At 44.2% G+C, this 25,850-nt stretch overlaps 1 protein-coding gene and 1 long non-coding RNA gene across 2 annotated transcripts in view; both read left to right on the forward strand.

Moving 5' to 3' along the window:
* Positions 1 to 105: 105 nt before the first annotated feature.
* LOC132337528 (uncharacterized) lies at positions 106 to 5,583 on the forward strand. The gene is made up of 3 exons (XR_009489196.1): positions 106 to 621; positions 1,511 to 1,712; positions 3,541 to 5,583. It is a non-coding gene; the product is annotated as an uncharacterized LOC132337528 (long non-coding RNA).
* Positions 5,584 to 9,035: 3,452 nt separating this feature from the next.
* The window catches only part of MED13 (mediator complex subunit 13), a 55,380-nt gene continuing 38,565 nt past the window's right edge, over positions 9,036 to 25,850 (forward strand). The window contains exons 1-3 of the mRNA XM_059866366.1: positions 9,036 to 10,922; positions 12,757 to 12,991; positions 22,516 to 22,684. Of these exons, the coding sequence (XP_059722349.1) occupies positions 10,857 to 10,922; positions 12,757 to 12,991; positions 22,516 to 22,684 (470 nt within the window). The 5' untranslated portion in view covers positions 9,036 to 10,856. The remainder of the gene's footprint in view (positions 10,923 to 12,756; positions 12,992 to 22,515; positions 22,685 to 25,850) is intronic.

The following is a 25,850-nucleotide window of genomic DNA, read 5'->3' on the forward strand; positions in this document are numbered from 1 at the left end:
GAGGCAACACCTTTTGCACATAACTTCCCTGGAGTTTTGAAGTGCCTTATCTCTGGTTCAAGTACATCTGTTGAGCAACAGTGGGAGTGTGTGATTCTTGTTGACACAGGCTCTGCTCTACCTGACAGGAGGGGGGTTGATTCTCCCTTGTACTTCCAGCAGTTTGTGGGTTTAGGATCCATATGCTGTGTTCTCTTGCCTTTTATTTGTTCACTGCAATTGCTGGGGCTGTGCAGTGTCTGCAGGAGAGGAAGGGCACTTCCCACCAATTTCCTCCCTGAATCTTTCAGGTCTTTCCAGCACAAGTTTTGCTTTCTCCCTGGTTTTCTGCTCCACAAGTTCTGATATCTGATGCCAAATACAAAATTGAGTAATGGTCACTCACTTCATACAAAGGGGTTTGATTGAACTTCCAGCTGCAACTCCATCTCCACTCGTGTATTGTGATTGCAACTTCATGTTTTACTTGCATTTTGCAGTCATTCAGGGGCCAAGTTTTCAAGTCTTCCAGACTTTGACTTGTTTTGATTTCACTGCAAAATCCTGCAAGAATTCTGCCAACAGCAAGGCCAATGTGTCTGAGAACAGATGGCATTTCCAGTACCTAAAGCCTGGTCAGGTGTGAGTATCTCAGTAGTAAGAGTGACTCAAACTTGTAGCTTTGATTTTCAATAAGTCATTATTTGCTTTATCCAGTAATTTTCATCTGCCAGCACTCACAGTTATTTAAATCAGACTGTTTTCATGGATGAATGTTGTTCTTTGGGAATAAAGAATGCCTGACAAGCTTCTGTAGTTTAGTGAATAGATTTTTGTAAACCACATAATGAAATGTAATTATTGTATGATATATATTTTACAGAATCTCAAATGGCTTTATCAGCCCAATGTCTAGGAATTCACCTTCTGAGACTGAACATCTTGTGCTTGGTGTCTTAATAAAATTGGTGTCTGATACCACTGTGTTACCACAGAGTAGAATGGAACAGTTTCCATTGTAATGAATAGCAAACATCTGCAAAGATTAATTATATTTATGCCATATTGCTCAAACACACATCATTATTATTACAGCTCAAGATTAATTACTGGTTTTCAAAACCTGCTGATCTCAAAACTCCTGTTTGTCTTATATTTCTTGTGGTTGTTGATGAAAAGATGGTCTGTGTGTCCCCAGAATGGTTCCAGGTTGTGTCTTGCCTGTTCTGTCACTCTGGTTTTTTGTGCCTGGTGTCTGATTTGGAAACTTTCAAACTAGACACCTTTCTGATGTGTTTTTCCTGATGTTAATAAATTCACTGCAGAATACTTGCAGAGCAAGGGATGTTTGTTGCCAAGCAATTACTTCAGATGAAACATACAGAAGAGTAATATTTTAGTCTGATTTTTTTTTTTCTTTTTTCTTTTTTTCTACAGGCATGAATCTGAGGATGAATTTTGGGAATTTAAGGGAGGAAAAAGACAGGGCTTTTATTTCTTAAATTTTTTCCTTGTCTTCTGTATTTTGCAGTGATTGCTTTGAGTCTGTAAGGTCATCATGGTTGAAGACATGAAGATGAGGACATCAAAGCCTTTGCCCACTTCTGACAATTACTCTGGAGACAAACACAGCTCAGAAGACAAATGTTATGAGCTACCTGTAAGTTCTGGTTCACAAAACAGATGAGAATCCAGAGATACTCCTGAACCTGGAAATGAAATTTATTCTCAAGGTAATGGTTGAGCTCATTATCTGCTGCTCTTTCTAAATGTAAAGTAAGGAGAGCAGGGCCCATATATTTTATCTATAACAGCTGACATGTTTTCTGCATTCCTGTGTTTGCCTAAGGAGTCATGGATAATCAATTTGATGTGCAAAATAAACTGCATGGATGAATTCTGATACATATCACTTGCCATGGCTGTGCTGTTATGAGAGGCAAAAACTTCCAGGAAGGAAACAGCAAGGAAAAATCTGCTTGATAATTTTCCCATCAGTTTTTCTCCAAGGACATATCTGTAGGTGGATTCTATAGACAGTGTTTGGGTATTTTTCCTCTCCTTGAGTGGCTGGTTCTGTGTGTGTCATTTATTTTCTCTTGCTGCATTAGAAATCAAAGCTACCTTATCACTTCAGGATAAATATATCTATATTTATATCTCTATATCTCCTATAATGTTAACTAGGAAGAACTAACCTGAAACATTTCATTTTCAGCCTTTTCTTATTATTAAGATATATATTCTAAATTATTTTTAAAATTCCCCACATGTATTACAAATAACTTCCCATCTGATTGGGAAACAGAATAGGCAGGAACCAGCAGCAGACAGATGTGATTATAAAAGATGTTCTGTTTGTTATAATGAGACTTATGGTCTTAATAAACTCTTAGAATGTTTTTAACACAACCAAATCAAGTAAGTTTAAAATCTGATTTTCTAGATCTAACCCTATCAGATCACTTTTTACCTTTTTTTTTTGAGGACACTCCCCACAAATTTTTCTGAGTTTTAGAGAATTTCTCACAGAATAGATTATCCCTAGTTCCAGCAAAGAAAAAAAGGGAAATTTGTACAGATAAAAAGCATGAATGACAATCCTGATCATGTGGAAAAAATCAATCTGTGAGCTTAGACATAGTTCCACATTAGTCTCCTCCTTTCTTGGAAATCCATATTTCCCCCAGAATATGCAGCAGCGTTACGTAGCCTGTCAAAATTTGCTGATAGTATTTCATGTCCTTCTGCTGGAAAGAAACAGCTGGATATTTTGTGTCATGATGTGACCAATCCACCTCTGTTGTTGTCATTTTAATTGCTGGGGCTGTAGTTTTAAGTCCTCCACAGAAGGTCTTTGTAGTGACAAGCGAACGGTTCACGCTTGGTAAGCAAACATAAAGAATGCTGCTGCTAATTGGAGAGGGAGTAATGCAGTTATGATTCCATCAACATTTAAGTTACATTGGGAAAGGACACCACGTTTTTTGTTGTGCTTGTGTTGCCACATAAAATTTTACTCCAAGTGGATTTGGTGGGGAAGGTTTTAGAACAGAACAGATTAATTCTGGAATTACAGGGATGGGGGAGATGGAAGTTAAATTGTTCCAAGCTACATCTACAGTAGAAAATCAGCATTTTATTGCTCTTTCTTTGAAATTGTAGCTATTAACTGCTGGCTTCTGAAATAGCTTGTCTGTGAAAATGGAAAGAATGGATAGCCTCAAAGAACTCCCTTTCCCCTGCCCAGAAGAACTGCAGCTGCAGTGTTTCATGTGGAGGAGGACTCCTCAAAAATCACCAGATTCCCAAAGGAAGGAGGTTCTTATTCAGTAATTCAGGTCTTTTGGGTGTTTTCCCCTTGATATTCTGCCTGCTGTACCTATAGACTTCCCAATTTCTAAAAGTCTGCTGGACCTTGTGCTAAAGCTTGGCTTTTTTCCTGAATTACACTTCCATGGAATACTTGGCCATGGATTAACAGCTTTACAGTTATGTGCCCAAAGTTCTTTCTTGTTCATGCTGATGTAATTTTTTTTCTACTCCCATCTCTCTTCTCAGGTGGAGCCTCATCTCGAGCAGCCTTGGGAGGGCCAAAGGTGCTTCCTTTTCCAGTTCCCTGCCTGGATTTTAGGAGATACCATTTTTTAGCATCTCAACAAGGAAATCACAGCAATTTCCATGGGAAGAATCACAGAGATGACAGGGCTTCCCCCCAAAACACTGCCTGTGTAATTGCTGAAGACATTCCAAGCCACTCTAACGAAGTGCTGTCTGCCAGTCATTATGTTCTCCTTGGAGGACCATCTGTTGCACTTCAAATATGTAAAGGTCTCTATCATTTATTGCTCCAAACAAACCCAGGCCTTTGTCTGATGTGCTGGAGCTCCTGAATGGATTCTAAAGGTGGTTTCAGTCACACAGGGCAGGGCATTCCCTTTGGTTCTACTCCTTCACCTCAAATTTCAGAGCACAAATATACTGATTAAACCAATATCTGAATATTTTCAATTTCTTTAGAAATGAACTATGAACAATAACAGCTGAAAATATCTGAAATATGTTTTCATTCAGCCAGGAGGACATTGGAAGATTTTTGCATCTGCTGAACAAATCTTTCCATTGTAGTGGTATCCAGATTTGATAAATGCTGAGATTTGAATGAAAATTACCTTATTTTAACTAAATTAATTAGCTCATTTGTATCTGAAAACAGTGATTCAAAGGAATGATAAAAAATAGAGTCAGCAGCTTAAAATGCTGCTCAAGCCTTCTTTAGCACATGTCCTTTACAAGGATGTAGTTTTGGTGGTACAGTCATAATTTATAGGTTAATTAGGATCCTTTCCATGAGTAAAATGAGCAAGATCAGGCATTAAAAGATCCTGGTTTTTGTTGTTCCTGCTGCAGCTTTTAAAGAGGCTGTACAATCAGGTTGGAGAACGTGAGCATTGTATTTTCACAGCAGAAAAGTTCTGTTCAGAGATTTCCAGCCAGAGAAATCCATAACAATTTCTGTCTGATTAGGGAGTGGTCCTATCTTTATCCCTTTCTCCTCTTTCCCTTCTCCTTCCTGCACAGCAGCTAATGTTCTGGTCAGAAGTAATAATATGTTAGATCTTGAATGTCAGTAGCCCCAGAGATTCTGACAAGACTATTCATGTGCATTCATATGTCTTAACCAAAGCTGACACTAAAGAGAGCAAGAATCCTCATATTCCTCTTTTTATTGCTGTGCATTAAACTCAAATCTTCTCTTGGAGACCTCTGCTAGAAATGACAAATCCACCATTTGAAAAAGACATTTTAGCAAGGTCTAAACAAAGCAGCTGGACATCAATCTGGCACAGGGCAGAGGCTCCTGTGAAAGCTCAGAGTGCAAAGCTGAGCTCTGGTTTACACCTTCCAAATGCTGTGAGATAAATACTAATGGGAAATAACCATTCCTCCTAATGTTTCTAAATTTCAATTAAAAACTGATTTTAATTTTTTTTTTTCTTTAACTATAGGATATGTCCTTATAGGGATATTTGGATTCTGGTAACACGAGGTTGTTTTCTGAGAAACACACACTGAGTGAAGATTCTGCTCTACCTTTTACTCTGGACATATTTTACACACACTTGTAGCATGGTGTACTGCACATGTTTGGGTAATTTTGCAGGGATCTGATTAAGTTGTTAAAGCCAGGTAGGCAATTTTGCCAGCAGTGATATTTTTAATCTTCTTTTTTAAAATGGTTTGGTAGTAGTGACTAAGGCAGACTAGGTGGCTCTGGGCAGCTCGCCATTTTGAGGTAGTTTAATTTGTTAAAAATTATCTTTCTTCCCACCCAAATCCCCTTGAAACCATTTGGAGAAGAGAACTGTTGAACAGTTGCCAGTAATAAGTCCTGCTGAGACCTCTGTATCCTCCTGACAGAAATGTTGGTGCCAACTGGAGACTGACTGGCACGAGTTTGAACTCTACACTACTTGATATATTTGCTTCACATGCACCAATTACAATAATTACCACCTCTGTAGCTGAAGTTTAAGCACTCACTCTGCACTCCATACCTCAGGTTGTTGGCAGTATGTTCAATCCTATAATCTCAATTTTCTTGGAATAATTAAGTAGAAAATAAATACTTCAAAAAATTAGGAGGGAGTCTGACTGGAAATCAGAGGCTGAATAATAGAGTAGTTTGTCATGTTGCTATTGTTCAGCTGCATTTATTTCTATTTAATCTTTATTTCTAAAAGGCAGCATCTTCTTTTGCCTGCAGAGATTCACCAGGAGATGCTGTAATCCATTGACTTTTATATTCAGCAGTGGAGTATCTCTTGATGTGAAGGAAAAAGCAATATGAATTCCTACTTTGTTTAGATGTTTTAAAAATATAAATATTCCTTTCAAAAGAAATGCTTTTGACTAGAAAAGGAAATCACCCATCCCTTACTCCTTTTGGCTGGATGTTTCCATGTGAGATTGTAGGGATTTAATACCGGGACTGGCTTTAACTGCCCAGTTCCTGACAATTCCACTGGTTTAAATCTGATGCAATGGGGACCATCTCTCCCCCACCCCTGGTGTCTTTCCAAGAGACTGGTTAATTTTTAAATTGGATCAGCAACATTTAAAAAAAAATTGGTAAAGTTTCTATTACACAAAGATAAGCCTTAGACTGAGCACAAACTGACTTGCCTGTAGCTTTTCTAATATGATTGCACTGTGCAGAGTAGATACTAAAATTTATATTAAAATTTCTTTATGCAGGTTCCCTCTAGGGAGAGGAAGAGGGAAGGAAAAAGCTTCATGTGACAGATGCTAATTATGCAGCTTAATGCACTTCTGGAAGTTGCAGAGATGAGAACTCTATAAGAACCTATCTACAAAACAAAGCACATTTTCAACAGCATTTTTTTCCTCCATTCTTTTTTAATGTGCCTCCTCTCTGTTTTCCAGGAGGCTTTATTTCCCAAAGAGTACAAAGGGCAAGCAGTGTCTCAGGTGCAGAATTCACCAGCCATGGATGTGATTGCTCTCCATTGTGTCTTGCTGCTCTGAGGTGCTGTACATGGATTTGGGAAAGCTTCAAGGTTCTGAGCCAGGGAGAATTTTAAGTTCAAAGTTCCATGGTTGATATGTTAGTTTTCTTCCCTCTTTTGTGGATATTTTATCAGCTCCTTATCCTGGCTTTAGGTTTATTGGACAAATGAAGTTCTGCGCTTGTGCTGGGATCCTGCAGAAGGATTTCTTGTGATGGATGTGTCAGGACTGATGAACCAGATCCCAAAATGCATTGTGTAGAGAAGTGAGCTGAGGTCCTCAAACCTGGGAGGTGCATCCACACCAAACCCAGTGTTAGACACTAATCCTCTCTTCCAGACACTGAGCTGTGCTGTTTGAGGGAAAAGAAATGGGAAAATTATCCTGAAATCAATTCAGACGGGCAAGAACCACTGTCCTGGACATCCAAATCTACCAAATCCCTTTTACCAAAGGACTCTCTTTCCTCTTAGTGACAAACCCATACCAGCTCTCCTGTGCTTAATGCCGAATTCTGCTTTCCCTGATGTCCCTCACATCCCTCCGTGGGGAGGAGTGACTTGAGAATCTCTCCCGCAGGGACATCACGGTGGCGCTGGGACTTCCGAGGGGCTGGGGCTGGCCCTGGGCACCCAGGAATGCTCCTGACAGCCCTGGGCTGCAGCCAGCCCAGGGAAAACCATCTGTTCCCCTTGGAAAGGGGTTTGCTTCCCCCGGAGCCCTCCCCCCGCATCCCGGCTCCGGCCCCAGCTGCCGTGTTTCGATGAGCACTGAGGGAATGAATCTCCTGCGTTTAAAAATACTCTGCTTCTATTTAGATGAAAAGAAGAATCTTGCTTGCCTACACTGGCATACAAAAATAGGCTCAGTGTGAGTAAATCTTCAAAGTTTCTCTTGGTGAATATATCTAGCCTCACTTCTTTTTTTTAACTTATCATATAAGTTTATTTATAGAGTGTCCTTCTTTCCTCCTACTCTATCAAGACATTTGCAGAAGGTTGTCGCTCGTCTTGTTCAGGAGTCCTGAAATAATTTGCAGGGCCTTTGAAACATCATCGTGTTGCATAGTTGTGATCAACGTGCTGCTGTTGCATGAACATATCATATTTTAATGTGAATGTCAGGTTAGCTGAGACATTCAGGGCTTTCTTTACTTTAGGTGCTTTACACTGGTTTGTGTTTTCATTTGAACACTGCAGTAAAAATTCTGCATGTAGTAATTTAAAATTTTCCATTTTACATGCAAGGCATTGCCTAGAAAATTAATGTGTAATATGAGAGGATTAGTAAGATGCATACACTTTCCAAACATCTCTTAAAAATAGCTTTCACTGTCACTGTAGCATCTTAATTCTGAATAATCTCACAGTCCTTCTGCAAATCTGTGCATGTAGTAACAGAGAAGCCACCTACTTCATCCTCTTGAACTGCACAATATGGATCTGGGCATGGAAAAAAATGGGTTTTGGAGTTGAGCTCTGTGGGACTAGTGAGAGCATTAATGCTTGCATTAAATATTAAAGTCAGCTTTCACAATTCTTGCCTGTCTTTTCAAAAAGGCTCCGAGATCCTCACTCTGGAATTTGCTCCGTGGTGCAAAGCACCGGTGCAAATCTCGGGAGTGCTCTGCCAAGAGGTGGAAGCTGTGGCAGGGGAGCCAAGGCGAGTGTTCCCTGTGCTGGGGGACACTCTGTGCCCGGACTTTGGCCCAGGCTGACCGGAGGTGCCCTGGGCTGGGCACAGAATCCCAGGATTTCCACAAGGACTGCTGAGCCCAGCCCTTATGGCCCACACCGGGGTCAGCCCCGGAATGGACAGGAGCCCCGGCAGGGATAAGGGAAGGGTGAGTCCGTGTGTAAAACTCGAAATGGGGCTGCCAAAAGACGCACCAGGCACTGCTGCGTGCTGCCAACCCCCAGGACATGGCACAACGGGCAAGAACTGATGCCCAGGGAGCTCCACCTGAACGTGGGGAAGAACTTGTCCAAGGGCCACTGGCGCACGTAACCCAGAGAGGTTGCGGAGCTTCCCTCGTGACTTTATCTCAGACACGATCCTGTGCTCGGAGCTGTCCCACTGCGCTCCTTCCACCCCGACCCATCCCATCATCCCGGGGCCCGCGGGCCCGGCCGGGAGCGGGACTCGAACCCGCGGCTCCGCCGCCGCTCAGCCGCCGGCCGCAGCCGCTAGATGGCACCGCCCCAACGAGCAAGGCGGGGGCTCCGCAGCGCCCCGGACGCCCCTGGCGGCCGCGCGCCGCCGCCGCACCCGCCTTCCCCCAGCGGCGCCGGCGGCCATGGCTGTGCGCGCCCACGTGACGGCGCGGCGGCCAATGGGAGCGCGGCAGGGGGGCCCCGACCGCCGTCCCTGTGGCCGCCATTAAAGAAAAAGGGTCTCGGAATTACCCGGGAGCCGGATCCGCTCCCGCTCCGGCCATGGGGGACCCGCGCTGAGGCTCCCGCCGCCACAGGATGCCGCGGCCGGGCAGCCGCCGACAGAGGCACCGCTGAGGGGAGGCGACGCGCCGGCGGGGGCTTCGCGGCACCGACTCCGCCAGCGGCAGCAGCGGCGGCGGCCGCCGCGTCCCTGTGTGTCGGCGGCGCCGGGAATTGCGGGGCTCCGACCCCTTCGGGCTGAGCAGAGCCCGGGGCTCGGCCGCCGCCTCCCCGCCCTGCCCAGGAGCCTCGGGGAGGGGGCCCTCCGCCCACCGCCCCCGCGGGGACCCGCACCTGAGGAGAGCGAGCGGTCTCGGGGCTCCCCCGCCCCCCAGCACAGACCGCTCCGGCCGAAGACGATCGTTTTTTATATCCTCCCCCCCCTCTCGCGCTTTTTTTTTTTTTTTTTCCTTCCCCTGTTTTGCCGGGGGTTTTTTGTTTTTTTGTGGTTTTTTTCCCCTTTATTTTTAAAGGACCGGCCTCGCAGCTGAGCTGGTCCCTCCCCGCCTCGCCGCCCCCCCGCGCCCCGGGGTCTGGCGGGGGTCGCGTCCCCCTGCCCGCGGTGACTCGGCGGGCTCCGCGCTCCCCTGAAGAGACTTTGCGTGGTCCCCCGGCCCCCGAGGACAGCTGGGGAGGACCAGGCTCCCCGAAGACACTCTGCGATTTACCGCCTCCTCCTCCTCCCCCGAAAAGGCTGGGGATCGGCCTCCCGGAGACTCCTCCATCCTTCCCCGAAGAGACTTCGAGGGTCACCCGCAATTTCCTCCTTCCACCCTTCTCCCCCTCCCTCCTTTCCCCACGGAAGGAATTTTTACCCAACGGAGGATATTTTGGTTTCGCCCTCGCTGCGAAGAGTATTTCGTTTTGGGGAGGGGGGGTTTCCACACGGGAATTTAATCCCCCGCTGGGCTGCTAAGGAGATTTTTGCGGCCTTTCTCTCTCAAGGAATACCTTCCCCCCTCCCCTGCCCCCGCAGATGTTTTTTTGGGGTACACCCCAGGAAATTTTTCTTGCTCTGCCTTTACGAATTCTTCAGACTGGCCTTGCTTCTGGCCCCTGAAGTTTGTTTTTATGATTTTAAATTTTAATTTATTTGGAATATTTTTGGAGCAGGGGAGAAGAATCTGACCCCCCCACACCCTGTTGCCCTCGGACTCCGAAGAGACGAGCCTGGATTTTTCTCTCTCCCACGGCCAATCCTTCCCAGTCATTCCACAATTTGCCCCTTTCTCATCTGATGACTAAAGGAACAGGAGGAAGAGGAGGGGGGGTTCTGGATTAATTGCCCCCGCTGGATTATTTATTTTTTTCTGCTTCTCTTGCTTGGCATCTGAGAAGAGAGGAAGGAGGGATGTCAACTGATTTTTACCCCTAGCCCCCTGGATTAATTACCCCATTTTTATTCTCTTGTTGGATCAATTACCCCTTCACCTTACCTCCTCTCCGTCCCCTCCTTATGCGAACGAGAAGACAAGAGGAACAGGGAGGATTTTGATCTTAATCTCCCGTCGTTGGGTCGTTGGATTACTTACCACCTCCCTCTTTCTGTTCTCCCCTTCCACGGCGGCTTTACACCCCCGATTGAGCTCCAGAAGACGAGAAAACGTTCTGAGTTCCTCTTAAATTTTTTATTTTATTTTATTTTTTAAAAAATATTTTTACCTCCCTCTCCCATACCTCTCTGTCTCTCCTCGCGGGTTATTCCCCCTGCCACTATTTCGCGTGCGTGTGTCTGTAAATCCCTTATTTAATTGTATTATTATTTGTGCGTGTGCAGAGCCCCCCTCCCCCTTTCCCTCTCGCTGTCTGTCTCTCCCTCTCTCCCTCTCCCTCTCTCTCTCTCTCTCTGTCTGTCTCTTTCTTTCTTGTCGGAGGCTGTGGGATAATGGCGTGTGGGTTGTGGCTGTGAGGATGAGTTCCTGCTTCGTGCCGAACGGGGCCAGCCTGGAGGATTGCCATTCCAACCTCTTCTGCCTGGTGAGTGTCGGCCCCCGGCGCACACACGCCCGGGGCCACCGAGGGAAGGGCTCGGAGCTCTGGGGGAGGGGGAAGGGGCAGTGGAAGCAAAGCAGCCATTTTTAGCAGAGCTTCTGCTGGATGAGCCCTCGGAGTAGGCCCTGCCTGGAGCAGCCAACTCTCCCATGCCCCTCTGGTTCCCCTCCATCGCTGTCTGTCTCGCCTCGCCCCTCCCTCCGCTTTCTTCCTGGATAGTAGCCTCCCCGCAACTCGCCTTTTCCTTCCCTTTCCGTGCCTTCCAACTTTTCCTCCTTTCTCCCCTTTCCCTGCCTCTGAGCGTGGTATTTCTCGCAGGGGAAGGGAGCTGCTGCTGCTGCTGCTCCCGGCCCCACATCTCGGGGAACTTTCTCTTTTCCCTCCTCACTCGTGACATCCCAGGCAAATCCTCCTTTCTTCCTCGCTTTTAAACGGATCCCTTTCCCTGCTTGTTTTTATTCTGGATGGGCTGCTTTTGGTGATGCCCTGCCTGTCTTGTGTTTTGATGTGCACCATTTTGTAGTCTTTTTTTTTAACCCAAATATGAAATCGTTCGTATTGTTGAATTTTGGTAGCTCCAAGAGTAAATTCGATATAACTGGACTGTGATGCAATTTTTTGGTGTCTGTGCTGAGCTGTTTCATCAGCTTTTAATGCAAATGAGCTAATCTTAGCTGTCTGCCTGATATTTATGATCCTAGAGATTGTTACAACAATCCTGTGCCAATCTGTGGCACTCATATTTTTGGATGGAGGGGAATCTGGACAGCCTGACTGTGTCTGCAGCCTGCATCAGGCCTGCAGCTCCAGATTAAGAGTACAATTTTAAATCTGAAAGTCTTTCTAAAGTAGCAACTGTTGCAGACAAGCTTTGATCTAAATTGCTCTCCTGCTGAAGGTAGGGAGGCTGCCATGTTAGGTTTAAATGTTGCAGTAATCTTTTGTGTGTTGTCATATTGGGAAGACAAAAAATAGTAACTTCTTAGCAAATGCCAGCCTGCCTGGCTCTGCCTTCCCAAAGAGAACCTGGGGCAATGCCTCCCCTACCTGCCTTAAGGTGCCTGTGCTGGAGTGAAAAAATCGAGTGTAAAACTTGGTGTTGTGGTGGAGATAATCCAGGAATTGTCTGCTTCCCGTTACACAGAGTAGTAGCTCTTTCCCTGTGTAGAGTCAAATTAATTTTTGCCTAGGAAGGGGTTTAGTGGATCATTATCAACGTGGTTGCAAGTCTAACATATAATTGAATGATAAAACGAGGATTTAAATCATTGAAATGTGGTGTGAGGAATGAAAAGTATGAGAGCTCTTGGTAAAATCAGTGAGGACGAGAGATTTCCTGGGGAAAAGACAGAATTTTTTATCATGGAGAAACTTGTGAAATTTTCCCAAGTGGTAGATGGCTGGAAGAATGTGTGATTTACTGTATCACCTATTTCCATGGAGTAATCTTGGATGGAAAAGGCAGTGTATGCATAAGTAAGCAATAAGAAAGATGTTCTTTGCTAAGGCAAGTGTTTAGGAGATTGGACTGTGTCAGTCTGTGAATAATAACATTACTCACTCGTCTTTCACTCTTTTACTTTAAATCAAATCTGCTTTTTCTCTGTGTAACCTTAAAGCTGCAGTGAAAACAAACAGCTCTTGCTTTACTGCAGTTATTTAACGAGCTATTAAACCGGGAACAGCCAGGGATCCTGGTTTATCTCCTAAAGCACACGAAACCAACACGGTTCCCCTTCAGTCCTGGGGGATCCCTTTCTCCCGGCTGGATGTGCTTGCTGGAGGTGCCTGCAAGCTGACAGCTCTTTTCTCCCCGCAGGCTGATCTCACTGGGATTAAATGGAAGCGTTACGTGTGGCAGGGCCCGACGTCTGCCCCCATCCTGTTCCCGGTGACGGAGGAGGATCCCATCCTGAGCAGCTTCAGCCGCTGCCTCAAGGCCGACGTGCTCAGCGTCTGGCGCCGCGACCAGAGGCCCGGGCGCAGGGAGCTCTGGATATTCTGGTGGGGGGATGACCCCAACTTTGCTGACCTGATCCATCATGATCTCTCAGGTAGGAGCTTGCTGGCACCTTCCTTTGGTTGCTGGAAGGATCTGTACGTTCTTTGGTCACTGGTACTTGAGGCTGGTTTCTGACACCTGCGCCAGGTGGAGGGTTGTTTCCAGAAAAGATGGATTTGTTGCTGTAGCCCTCACCAAATTATTGCAGCAGTGATCAGCCATCTGCTCTCCCCCTTTTGGACTGCTGGGTTTTCGAGAAACAAGGGTTTTGCTCCCCACTTGTTCCTTTGAAAGAAACAAAACACAAGCCTATGAGTTTTGGCAGCTTCTTCATGAGAAAGCTGTGCTGAAAGCTGTGCCTGTGATTCACAAGTGATGTCTTAAACATGTTTTGATAAGATCCCTTTTGTTGGGCAATTAGAATTTTCAAATTCAAATAGTAAAGCTCATTTTATTATGTAATAAGAAGTGTAGAGATCTGGGCAGCTCTTGAGCCGTTTGGAGTTGTTGGAATTCACACCATCAGTAAGAAGCCCTCAGAAGGAGGCACCAGGAACTAACCAGCTGTTTCCATGCAAAATCTGTAACCTTCAGTTTTTCTGATTCCTCTCCCCCCCCTTTCCTGGTGCCCTGAACCTGCTTTCAAACCCAGCCTTTTGAAAGACTGACAATATTTGTATTTCTCAATAATGTTGTACTTCAAATTTGGCACCTTCCTTTGGAAGTGTTTGCTTGTTGAGCTCAATTCCCCACGTAGATGGTTCCAGCTGCTTATCAGCAAGGTGACGAAGTTAGATATTTAAATTGGGTGAGTCTAAAGGTGAGACTCTAATAATTTGAGGGGAAAAAAACCCCAACAAACACATCACTCCAATTTCCTCTCAAATAATGTACAGTATTCAGATTACTGAAGTGTAAAATGAGACCAAGGTTTGGTGACCTGGTAACCAGAAATTGTTAATGCTGTCTCTCTGTTTGTGTGTGTGGATAAGCTGGAGAACAAACAGGAGTTTAAAGTGCCACTGAGGAAGTTGACTTGAAACAATTTAATAATGTGTGGAATTTTCATACAAAAATACTGTGATCTGAGAAACAATTGACGCACTGAAATGATGTTTATTTCTTTGAATAGTTGACTTCAAAGATTGGGCTGTTGCTCCTATTCCTGTCGGTCCTGGAACTACAAACTTTGCATTTTAAATGGCACTTACACTGGAGTTTGCTTGATATTTTAGTGCATTTAAGGCTTCCTTATTATGACCTATAAATAACCTCAGTTTTGACCTGCAGGGAACATCCTTTGTGTGGCTGAGATGTAACTTAGACCCAGTGCTGGGTGGTTTTGGCCTGGGCCTGCCCTGAGCCAAGACCAGCACTTGTGTGGAAGGACCTGTGTGAATTTTGTGTGCTCCTGGCTGTGGGATTAAATCCAGACAAACACATTTAGAATGGGAAATCCAGTGAAATTTAAGCCATTTGCAAAGTGCAATTTTGTGCTGCCTAACCACTAAAATTATTTGTTTGAGCAACTTTCTTTGCCACCTCTTGAATCTGTCTGCTGGTGATTTATCACAGAGGGACTTTTGGAAACAGCAGTGGTTTGTAGCTGGAGTTCCAGCTCAGCACCTTGTTTGTGCTTGTCCAGAATTACCCTTTTGCACAGGTAGATAAGCAGGTATCATCCCAGGGACTTACCAACTCTTAACCTCTCTTAGGGTATAAGGGAGAGATAGTGGAGGATTAGAGTCTCCCAGCCATGTCTTTGGGTGTTTTCTTGGTTCAGGTCACCTGTGGGTGCCTGTGCTTCCCCAGAGCTGTTCCACACGTGTTCTGTGCAATGCTGCTGCTCCTGAGGCTGTCACCTGGCTCTGCCTGGAGGTGTGTCTGACACCTTGGGCTCTGCAGAGGTTTTGTCCTCCTTGAATGAAAAAGGGAATTTGTGTGTGAGGCTCTTGTGCCAGGAGTTGGTACAGATCCTCCTCTGCATCCCAGAGGAGCTGGCTGAGGGGTGCCCACAGCTGCACTTTTTCTCTTTGCTGTTACACAAAATCTTCACGTGGATCTCATAGAAGAGAGAATTATGGCTGAACCCAAACAATGTTATCTGACCTTTGTCGTAGCCTAATGGATTTTTTCATCGGTGGACAATTTCTCCTGGTAATTCACACTGCCTTGTTCTCCCAATGACTGCTTGTTACATTTTCAATGGGAATGATAAATGACTTCTTAGCACGGGCTTGTTACCTGCAAAATTGATTGGAAATTGTTTGCTGCTGGAGGTTGAGGTGCTGCCTCATTTAGAAGTTTGCTGCTGGTTAGGTGAAGGATTGTCCTGGAGGATGGGGAGAGGGAGGACTCTGGGAGCAGTTTGTCCCTTGGTGCCTTTGGACAGATTTCTCCTGGGGAAGTGGCCCTTGAGAGAGCCCTGGTTAGAAATCTGCCAGAGCCACGTTCATAACTCTTGATTCTGGCTCCCTTTGGTCTGAAACTCTGCCTGTTCAGGACAGGTTGGTATTTTGACACTTTCTGACTTTTTTGGTGATGTGCAGTTTCAGTGAACAATGGGTGTTCAGTGACTGGAACACATCTTGGTTATCAGCCCTGGGGGATTTGAAATATGTCAGCCTCCAGAACCCTTTTGTCCCCTTCCCAAGATGCCTTCACCAGGGGATGCAGAGGTTGTGAATGTACATCTGTGCATATCAGATTGAAGAAATAAATGCTATCTCTGTGTTCAGCTGTACATTCTAGAAGTTCTCTCTCTGCCCTGGAGTCACGTTTGAATCCTGCTCGTGGCTGTGTCAGAGTTCTCACTGCAAGCCTTGGATAAGTGTCTTGTTGATGGTCAGGGATTGTTGTTGCCTGGGGGCATGTCAAAAGGAGACTTGTTCAGAGATGCTGATTGATCAGGAATATTGACTTCACTCAATCATTTATTTTTTTCCCTTCCCTAGGAACCTCCTTACTGTACACACAGCCAAAAAACCAGAGGTCTATTTCTATCCAACGTAGCTAGAGGCAGACAGAAGTTAGTGAAATGTTATTTTAGCCTCTAACAACCTCAAAGGTTATGTTTTTGTTCTGACAGTGAGGCTTGATTATAGTAATTCTTGCAACTCAAACCTTAAAGTAGGACATCTCTTCCAATTTCAGCAGGCAATGGTCTCTCACAGCTCTGATCAGCAGTTATTTTATTAGAAAGGTTCTTTCTTATTTTCATGTGGCTACTTCTACTCTTGGATTATTTTCTTTTAAATTGGCAGTAGATGGTTTTAAACCTGAGAACAGTCGGGTATGAATTATGTACAAGACATAGTCCCAAGGAAATGGTTACAATTTGATTAATGCTGGGATAGGGGAATGCTGCTATATGGCTTTGACCTTCAAATTGCATCTTTTAAATGGTGAGCTGCAAGATGTATCTTTTTCATTCTGGTGTCTATTAAATTTGGTTAATTTACTTTAAAAATTAAAGAGTTGTCTGTCATATATCAAGATAATCAGTTTTTGTTTGCTGAACAATCTTGCTCATGCTTCTGTGAGGGGGAGATGTATAAAAATAATGCTGCTTGGAGGAGAGCTTGGGAGAATCCTGATGTTTGTCTGTCTGGTAAAAACAGTCATGGCAGCAAAGACTAAAATGTGTTGTGTAGTATGCAATGCATGTGCATTATAGAGCAAATCCCTGTCCCCAAAAATTCAGTGAGATTGTGCTGATGTCAGCACTGAGTGTCTCATTACTCCAGGACAATGGAAACCAGAGGATGAGCCAGTTATCATTCCAAGGGGCTGCAAACCCTGCCAGTTGCAAGAAGTTGGCAAAGGCAGCTTGGAAAAGAGTTCAGACAGTGATGCCTTTTTGAAATAACAATTGCTTCCTAAGATCGTTTAACTCCTACAAAAAATCCCCCAAAAAACAACAAAAAAGGGAAAGGAGGCTTTTTAAACCATTGTGCACCTGATGTGAGCACGGTGAGCTGCAGCCCCTTGTCTGGGAAGGATCTGTGTGTTCTGAGGCAGGCAGGAGAGGCATTCCAAGTGTTCTTGCTGCATTGATGCTTCAGCATTTCTTCAGTCCTCCATGTTAGAGATGTAGCCACTTAAGCAAAACTGCTGATAAGCATTATGCAAAAATTACTGAGGCAGTTTGATCAAACTTCTGTGACTTGCTGTGAGCTCAAAGGTGACAAAGATTTAACTTTCCCCCCATTTTTTCCTTGACCAACGTGCAGGTGAAATATCTGTGGAGTCAGGTGAAAGAAAAATGCTTTGTCACAGGCAGTGGGGGTTTGGCACGGTGTCATGTTGGTTGTGTGTACAATGTCACGTGCAAAATGACCTGGATACATCAGAGCAGTGAAATATTTCACTTACACTGCCACATCCACCTGAATATGGAATTACTCAGTGTGGTGGAGGATGTGGGATCATTTAGCTGGGAAGTTTTTCAGCTTTTCTTGTGGCTTTGTAGCCAAACTTAGACCCAACAAACGGAGAGGGAGAGCAGTTACCTTGTTATCTTTGCAAACTGCCATGGCTACACTCTTACAGAAAGGTTCTGCTTTGAGATTGTCAGGAATTAGAAAAGATTCTGCTGGGGAGAGAGCATCAAACCCCTGTGTGTGAAACTGGTAAAGGCCAAGCAGCACAAAAACTACCCTGGAATGGTGCTGAGTGTTTTCACTGTGGAATTTTGGGTGTCCAGAGGCTTGGATTCAGATTCTGTTCAGTGAGTGTAGATAACAGACACCACTCTAACAGCAACAAACTTCAGCTGTCTTACTCAGATTCTTAGATTGGTGTTTTCAAATTGTGTTGTTTTCCTTTTTTTCCCTGTGAAATCTGTTGCTTCTCACTTGTTTCAGGCCCTCCAAACAGTATTTCAGTAGCTTTGCTGGGTAATTCTTGCTTTGAGCAGTTTAAAGTGTTTTAATTCAAAAATCTGGGGTTTTAAATAGAAAACTTCTATTCCAAGTGTTTCTGTCATATCATTATTGTGTACAGCAGCAGTTCCACATTACTCTGTTTATTTACTTCCCTTGGAATCTGAGGTTTATATAGGAAGTTTAATTGTATAAATCAGGTTTGTGTCAGTGTTTTGATAACTGGCACAGTCATATAAAAGCAAAAAGGGAACCTGTGAGGTGAGAAATGCTTCCAAAAGACAAATCTCACTCCTGATATGAAAGAATGGATTTTTCCCCTGTGTAATTGAAATAACTGGGGGGAACTGTAGTCCAAAGTGGAGGCTTTGTTTCTTTGCATTGTTTATTTTAGAGGTTCATTGAGCATTAGAGAGATATTTTTAATGGTGTGATAAACACTCAGCCTGTGGACGAACTGGTGTTTACTGGTGTGTAAAAGGAAGGAGGGAAATTCATGTTCTAAAGTCTTGTCAAAAATGTCATTTTCAAGGCTGTATATTTATCTGTTGCAATATAGATTTATCTCCATATATGTATTACATCTTAGAAATCCTTGATTAGTAAATTTAGCTAAATATCTGTGAATAACAATATGCTTTAAAAACCTGACACGAATTATATTTTAATATTTAAAGATACTCCTTATTCAGAATTCACTACAAATTGCAAGAGTTTTATATTTGGAGGCTGCTCCACATTTTTTTTTCAATCCTCCAAGAGCACCACACAGACAGAAGGGCATCATCAGTAAAAATGAACTTTACTGGTCCAGGTGAACTGTGGGAAGAATGGAAAGCATAAAAGCTCTGAAGGCCTCCAGTAAAATTGGTAATATTGAGAAGGTGCTGACTGAAAAAGTTTATGTGCAGTATGCAAATTGCTTTTTCCTGGCCATTGTTCCCATGAATTCTTCATTCCCTGATCATTTTTAGCTTCATTTGAGGAAAACTCTGTCTAATAAGTGATGTAAAGAGAGGGGGAGCAGTGGGATATGAGTATAAATTGTTTAATGGATTGACATAAAAATAAGTGTGCTGGGGGAGAGCTGAGTGCTTTGGACAGCTGAGAGAACTCATCAGAAATAAAGTACTTGTAACCTTCAGGTTGCCAGAGCACTTCTGTGGATAACACTTGTCCAAAGTGAAATTGTGGCTTAGCACCTTTTGAAAAATGAGTCAGCAACTCCTTTGGGTTTGTTAGCATTATCAGATTGAACATTTGAATTTATTGTTTAAGAAAGATTAGAGGACAAAAGTGCCTCTTCCTCTCTCATTCCCCTCCTTTAATGAATGGTTTGCTGTGTACAATTTTCTATTAAGTGGGAGGGGTTTTCTCATGTTGAGAAACAACAATTTGAATTAAGAAGAAAAATAGTTGGCAGATGTGAGCAGATGTCATGTTTGCTTCTCTCCACCACTAAAATGGGGGGAGAGGAGTGACTAAATAGACTTCAGAAAGTCAGAGAACACTTACTGCTGGTTTTTTTCATGAATTTGAATAATGTTCTGAAATGAGGGTTTCTTGAACTGACAGCTTCTTTTACCTTCCCTTTCTGTGGCAAGGTGCACCTCACTCAGAGCAGGTGGTTTGGTGAGCAAAATTTGGAGTTTTAATTGTGATTTCCATCTCAGACCTTACACTTTCTCCACATAACACAGCTAAGAGCTCTCTGGTTCTGCAGTAAGGGAGGAAAGCTTTCAGGAATTACCTCCTGGGGCAAGTCCTTGCATGGAAACTTGCTCATAACTTGGTGGTCCTGAATGAAGCTTCATCCATCCTAAATGGAGCACCTGACTACAGAGAATGGAAACATCTCCTTTGTGTGACCATCCAAACACAAGATTTGTGTTACTTCAGTGTCCCTGCAATTTCAGCACCTTCCATGGCACTGCTGCACCAGGCAGCACTGGCAGAACCAGAGCACACAGCCTCAAGCTGCACCAAGGGAATTTTAGGTTGGATGTTGGGAAAAAGTTTTTTACAGAAAGGGTGATAAGTTCTGGAATGTTCTGCCATGGAGGTGGGGAAGTCCCCATCCCTGGGTGTGTTTAACAAAGCCTGGATGTGGCAATGGGTGCCAGGGTTTAGGTGAGGTGTTGGGGCTGGCTTGGACTCAGTGATCTTAAAGGTCTCTTCCAACCCAGTGATTTCCTGAATTCTGTGAAATCTGTAATATGCCAAAACAAAATTAGGCATAAAAACTGGAATTAGCTCCTTCCATTCCATCTTCTAGAAGGTCCTGGATGCAGTGGTTGTGCTTGGAATGATTGCTTGATATGACAAGAGCTGTGTACAAACCCAAGTGTGTAACCTTTGAAATGGTGAGGAGTTTATTGTGCAGCTAAAGTCCAATACCAGCCAGCTCAGGAGTTAATGTTTGCTCTGCTGAGCTGCTTCTGGTCCTGCTCTGGAGCTGAGCTGCTGCCCCTGGGACAGGGCTGTGCCTGGGCATCCACCAGGGCAGTGCTGGGGAGCAACCTCAGTGCTTGGCACGGGCACTTCACACACTTTGACTTTGGACTTTTGTTGCTTTTTGTTGCAAGAGCGGTGTGTGATGTTGCTTTAGTGAGTTACTGTGTTATCTTGTAGCTTTCCAGTTTTTAAAAACAAGTTTTTGCTCCACTCCAGCACGGCAGTAGGGTGGTGGGGTGGGAAACTTGTGGTGAGGTCTCTGCTTTGGGAAACGCTGCTCCTTGTTTTTCCTTGTCTTTCCCAGAAAATTATTTCATGGAATGATTCATCTGTAATGATGCACACCTCCTCTTTTATAAATGATGGGGCAGGTCTGTTTACTCTCATTCTGTCCCTCAGAATTCCCGGGAGTAACTTTCTTTTACTCACAATACTGGCCTTGTGTGGAAATGTACTTTTCCTGTGTGGAATATAGCAAAATATAAACACGGTCACCATGTTTTGGTTCCAGTAGTATTGAAATTCCCTTCTCTGTCATGTCTGTCTTAAATATTGTTTATTGGAGTAATCTGTAAGGTTTTTTCCTTACTAAAACTCTTAGGTGTCTGGTTTTCTAGATGCTCTCTAATTTAAGGATATCAAGACTTTAGTTAATAATATTGCAACCTTTTAAGCTTGTAAGTGGCTTCCAGAGAAAGGTGAAGGGGCTTATTTCCAAGGGGGATTTAAAATGCAAGGATTTGGTTGTGTTGCTGAGGTTTTCTGACCATGGAGCAAAGCAGGGTAACCAAAATTCTCTGTGAGGGAGAGGGGAGCAGGCAGGACACTGCTGTCAGAGCTGTGCTGCTGAACCAGAGCTGGGCTCAGCCCCTGGAGCTGTGCAGGGACAGGGGCTGGGACAGAGGAGCAGCCTGTTCTCACCTGGGCTCCGTGTGAGCTTGGAGTAACGACCTCCACAGGTCCCCTCTGACCTAAATTATTCCATGACTACCCAGAGACTGGAGTAAAAATGTCTCCTTATCTATGTCAGACAAGCTTCTCCTCTCTGCTTTTGTACCTGGAGTACAAAAGCAATGGCACTTGGAGAGTGACTCTGCCAGGTTAGTCCAGGGAGACCAGGAGCACATCCTGAGGGATAGATGTAAACCACAAAAGACCAGGAATTAGAGCCATAAAGGTAAGATCTGATTGCCACTGATTTAAAGGCAGTATCTCAAGCTTTATTATATTATTATCCTCCTGCTGGTGTTGCTGGGGGTGAGTGATATCAGATATATTCTGGGAGGCACCCAGGAACTTCCAGATGTCCCTTGTTTTACCTGGGTAAGGGAACTGGAGTGCCAGTGCAGCTCTTTGGACCAGTGCTTGTGCCTTGAGGGCTTCTAGACCCTGTTCAAACACTGAGCAGGAGCCAGAATGGTGGAAGAAGTTGCAGCTCCTTGTCATAAACCTTACTTTTCCATTTGGCAGATCAACTTGGCTTGTGCAAGTTGGATTCCATGCCTGTGTTTGATTTGTGGGCACAGAAGATGTCAGTGTTTGACTTCAGAATCCCATCAGCAGCAACTGGGCATTGTCATGCTGATTTTTTCTCTCTGTGTGCATCAGAAAGCAGGGCTAGGCTGCTTAAATATCTTCATTTTTAATGTTGAATTAAAAAGAAAAATGACAGTTTTGAGTCTTCTGGAGAGAATCATGTTGCTCTTACCAGTATTCTGAATCTGAGCATTTTTCATCATCTCTGGCAAACTGTTGATCATTGAGGGTCAATCGATTGCTGACTTTTGTTCCTGGCTTTCTTCAGTCAATGCTACTTAAAGACACCAGGATATATTAAGTCTGGCTTTGGTAAACTTATTTTTAAGCCTAATTGTCACCAATTCTGCAGGATGAGTAACCCAGACTCCCCAAAACAGGAGCCACCTCACAGACAGATCACACGGTGCTCTTGCAGGCTGCAATACATAACACACTGCTGCTCCTTGTTTCCTTTTGTGCACAAATAACTGTTGAATCTTCTTTCCCTGTGGGGGATGAGATATTTTTACAGCTGATCACTTTTAGCAGCTCCACCATAAAGCCAGCAGAGTTATCTGAACATTACAGATAACTGGCTTTGGTTGCATGTTATGCTGTGAATATCTCTTAAAAGCTCATGGGAGAGAAGGGGGTAGGGTGATACATGTGCAGTGACAGGATGGAATAGAAAGGTGATTTCTGCTTCCCCTGTGCCTTGCAGAAGAGGAAGATGGGGTCTGGGAGAACGGGCTGTCCTACGAGTGCCGCACTCTGCTGTTCAAGGCTGTTCACAACCTGCTGGAGCGCTGCCTGATGAACAGGAACTTCGTGCGCATCGGCAGGTGGTTCGTCAAGCCCTACGAGAAGGATGAGAAACCCATCAACAAGAGGTAGGAGCCTTTACTTTGCTCTCCTGAAGAGGTTGGAGGGTTTATTCTTTGTGCTTTAAGAGATTCCTGTGGATGATTTATTTCTGGAGCCTGGGTCTCTGCTCTTTCTTATTTTGCTGCTTTTTTGGAGCTCTTCAAAACTTTGTTACGATGAAAATAAGTAATGCTAAACATGGTGAACAATCTCTTCTGTGTTGGTACCTGTGTCCAGACCATGGGTGATGGGTGTTGGGAAAGAAGGTAGAGTCTTCCAGAAAGGAAGAAAAAGATACCTGAATGAAGGTGCCTTTTTAAGGTCCTGAGTGAAGGTATCTCATCTTTAAGGTCCTGAGTGAAGGTATCTCATCTTTAAGGTCCTGAGTGAAGGTATCTCATCTTTAAGGTCCTGAGTGAAGGTATCTCATCTTTAAGGTCCTGAGTGAAGGTATATCTCATCTTTAAGGTCCTGCATGAAGGTATCTCATCTTTAAGGTCCTGCATGAAGGTATCTCATCTTTAAGGTCCTGAATGAAGGACTTTATCAAGGTCCACGTGCCCTGGACCTGCAGGTGACAGGAGCTAGTTCTGCTTGCTACCACCAAGAAAGACTCATCATGGAGAGCTCCCACCTGAGCTTTGGATAAATTGCATCCCATGGGAGATGCTGAGAGTTTGGAATGTCAGCTCCTGGTCAGAGCAAGGATGGTGTCTGGGAATGCTGCTGTTAAAAGAATCCATGTGGGCCTCCATGCTGGGGGGGAGGAGAGAATTTTTGATCTAAATTGGAAGGACTTCTTCTCATGGTTCTAACGTGGTTTGACACGGTCTATGTTGCCTAGCAATAAATAATGAAATGAATAAAACTAGGTTAGCTGGAACAAGTTTAATCGCTGTTCCCAAATCAGCTTTTAAAATCCAAAGTAATTTAAAGCTTAGATGATGGGATTTTTTGTGTGGCTTTTTTTTGTGTGTGTGTGTGTGTCTATGTATGTGTTAAATCTTGCATGCAGGAAATTTTGAGATCAGTGGCTTTGCTTGTTGGGTGTGGAGTTGGCCATTGTTGGCATCTTCTGCAATAAATTTAAACTTGAAAGAAATTTAGAAGCTGTTTTGGAGCAAAAGAAGCAGAAGCACATGTTTGTGTGTGTTTCTATTAGTAGTTGTGAACTGCTGCTTTTAATTTATGTATAAACTTGTCCTTTAGTTCCAGGCATTTCTTTCTCCACCCTGGTCAGGGCAAATGTTTCCTCTCTGGGGTGTCCTTGTCCATCCATTTTTTTCTGCTATAAATCAAGAGCAAGGAGTTTACTTTTAACTATTTAGGCCAATATTGTGTTGGCACAATCTGGGCTTTCCTCCTTTGAGGAACTGGTGGACCAAATTGCCATTTGAAACTAGCATTAGTTATGTCCTGGATTCTCTTGGAGTAATTCTATAAAGCTCTCTAGAGCAGCTGGAAAAGCTGATGAAAGCTTTTAAAATAAAATAGCAGTGTTTGTTTAATTTGGAGGCTCTGATTCTTTTTTGAAGAAGGTCAGAATGTCAGCATGCTTGATGAAAATAACTGAAGGAATTGTGTGCTTACTCACACAATTTCATCATATGTAGCCCAGAACTACAGGAGAAATATGTAAATAGCTTTGACAGATCTGTGTAAAATATTTTATTGTTGAGAAATGTCAGTATTTCCTACCAGATAGTGCTCAGAGCATCACATGGCATTGAGCTGGCTTTTATGGAATGAAGTGGGGGAATGGTGAACAGATGTGTGCTCTCGTGGCAAATTTGGCTCATCCCTCCTAGGAATGTCTAGAATTGGGATCATCTCTGCTCTTGGGAAAGTTGGGCTCTTCAGAGGGCTCAGTTCAGGCTTGTGGGAGAAAACCAAGCACTGCCATGGGTGCTGTGTGGTGCCACTCTCAGCTCCAAAGTCTGGAGCACTCTTGAGGAAAAGGAACATTTCTCTCGTGGCCAAAGTTAAATGTGACACTGCAGCAAACCCCACACCCAGGGACTTGCAGCAAGCCTGGAAAAAGCTCTGAATGCTGCACCTGGGGTGCTGATACATTTCCTACCAGACAGCTGCTCTAAAACTAACAGAAACTAAACCTTAATACAACTTCTGCATATTTTTCATTCCTTAGGATCCATTTAATCAGCCAAACCTATACAAAGTTTATAATTTTTTGTAGATGTGGCTGATTTAATTAAAAACCAAACTAAACCCCCAGCAGCCCCTCTTGTGTTTGTGAATATTGATGCACAGATCTTAAGAATCAGTTTTGAAGCTGTATTTTTGTCTTTCATCCCATATTACTCTGCTGTCTTTGGGACTGTTCTTTGCATTAAGGTTCAGAAACCCTGGGAAGGAATTCCTGTGTCTGTGTAATTTGAGGTAATTTGGTATCCTGGGGATGTGAAGTTTGCTACCAGTGTGCTTTGGATCATAATTTATCTCAGCCTGCTCTTTGAGGCTTGGCCAGCCACTCTAGAGACTCGTTCCCTGTGTTTTACAGCTGCAGATTTCAGTCAGGTTGGTTGTTCTTGCTGGAAATCTCTAGTTTCAAGGAATTTGGCTGGAACTGGAGCAGGCAGTGCCCTTGGTGTGGAGGTGACTCCTTCCCCTGGGCTTCCCGGGGCAGCGACTGAGCGAGCTGCAGGACCTCAGCCCCACTCTGTCCCTGCCTGTCCCTTTGAAGGATGTGCAAATAGAGCTGTTTCTTTCATGTGAAGCTGATCCCATCTGGATTTTTCCCAGTTCTGTTTGAAAGCCTGTGCTTCCAGAAGAGAGATTTTCTGTGCTTGCTCTCCCAACAATAGCCGGCGGTGGTGGCGCAGCAGCCAGGAGGGAGGCTGTGATTTCCAGTAGGTGTTGGCCTGTGATAACAGCTCCTCCAGCAGCCCTGCCTTCCTGGCTCTTGCTCTGGTGGGTTTTTCTCTCCTTGTGTAAGGTTGTATTAAAATAAAGAGTCCGTGTCATTGTACACTTTAATTTTAAAAGGAAAGTCCTGAAGGTTCATCACTGACTCTGGTGTGGCGTGTGAGCAGACGAGCAGAGAGGTCAGAGTGAGATAGTTCTGAGGGTTCACTCTGTGATATGTGACTCCTAAACAAATAAACTCCTTCAACTAACCTCTGTTATATGAGATCTGTTAAAACTTTTGTGGGAGCAGTAACCCCTCAGCTG

The sequence above is a fragment of the Haemorhous mexicanus genome, chromosome 22 (genome assembly GCF_027477595.1).
Source record: "Haemorhous mexicanus isolate bHaeMex1 chromosome 22, bHaeMex1.pri, whole genome shotgun sequence".
Lineage (NCBI taxonomy): Eukaryota > Metazoa > Chordata > Aves > Passeriformes > Fringillidae > Haemorhous > Haemorhous mexicanus.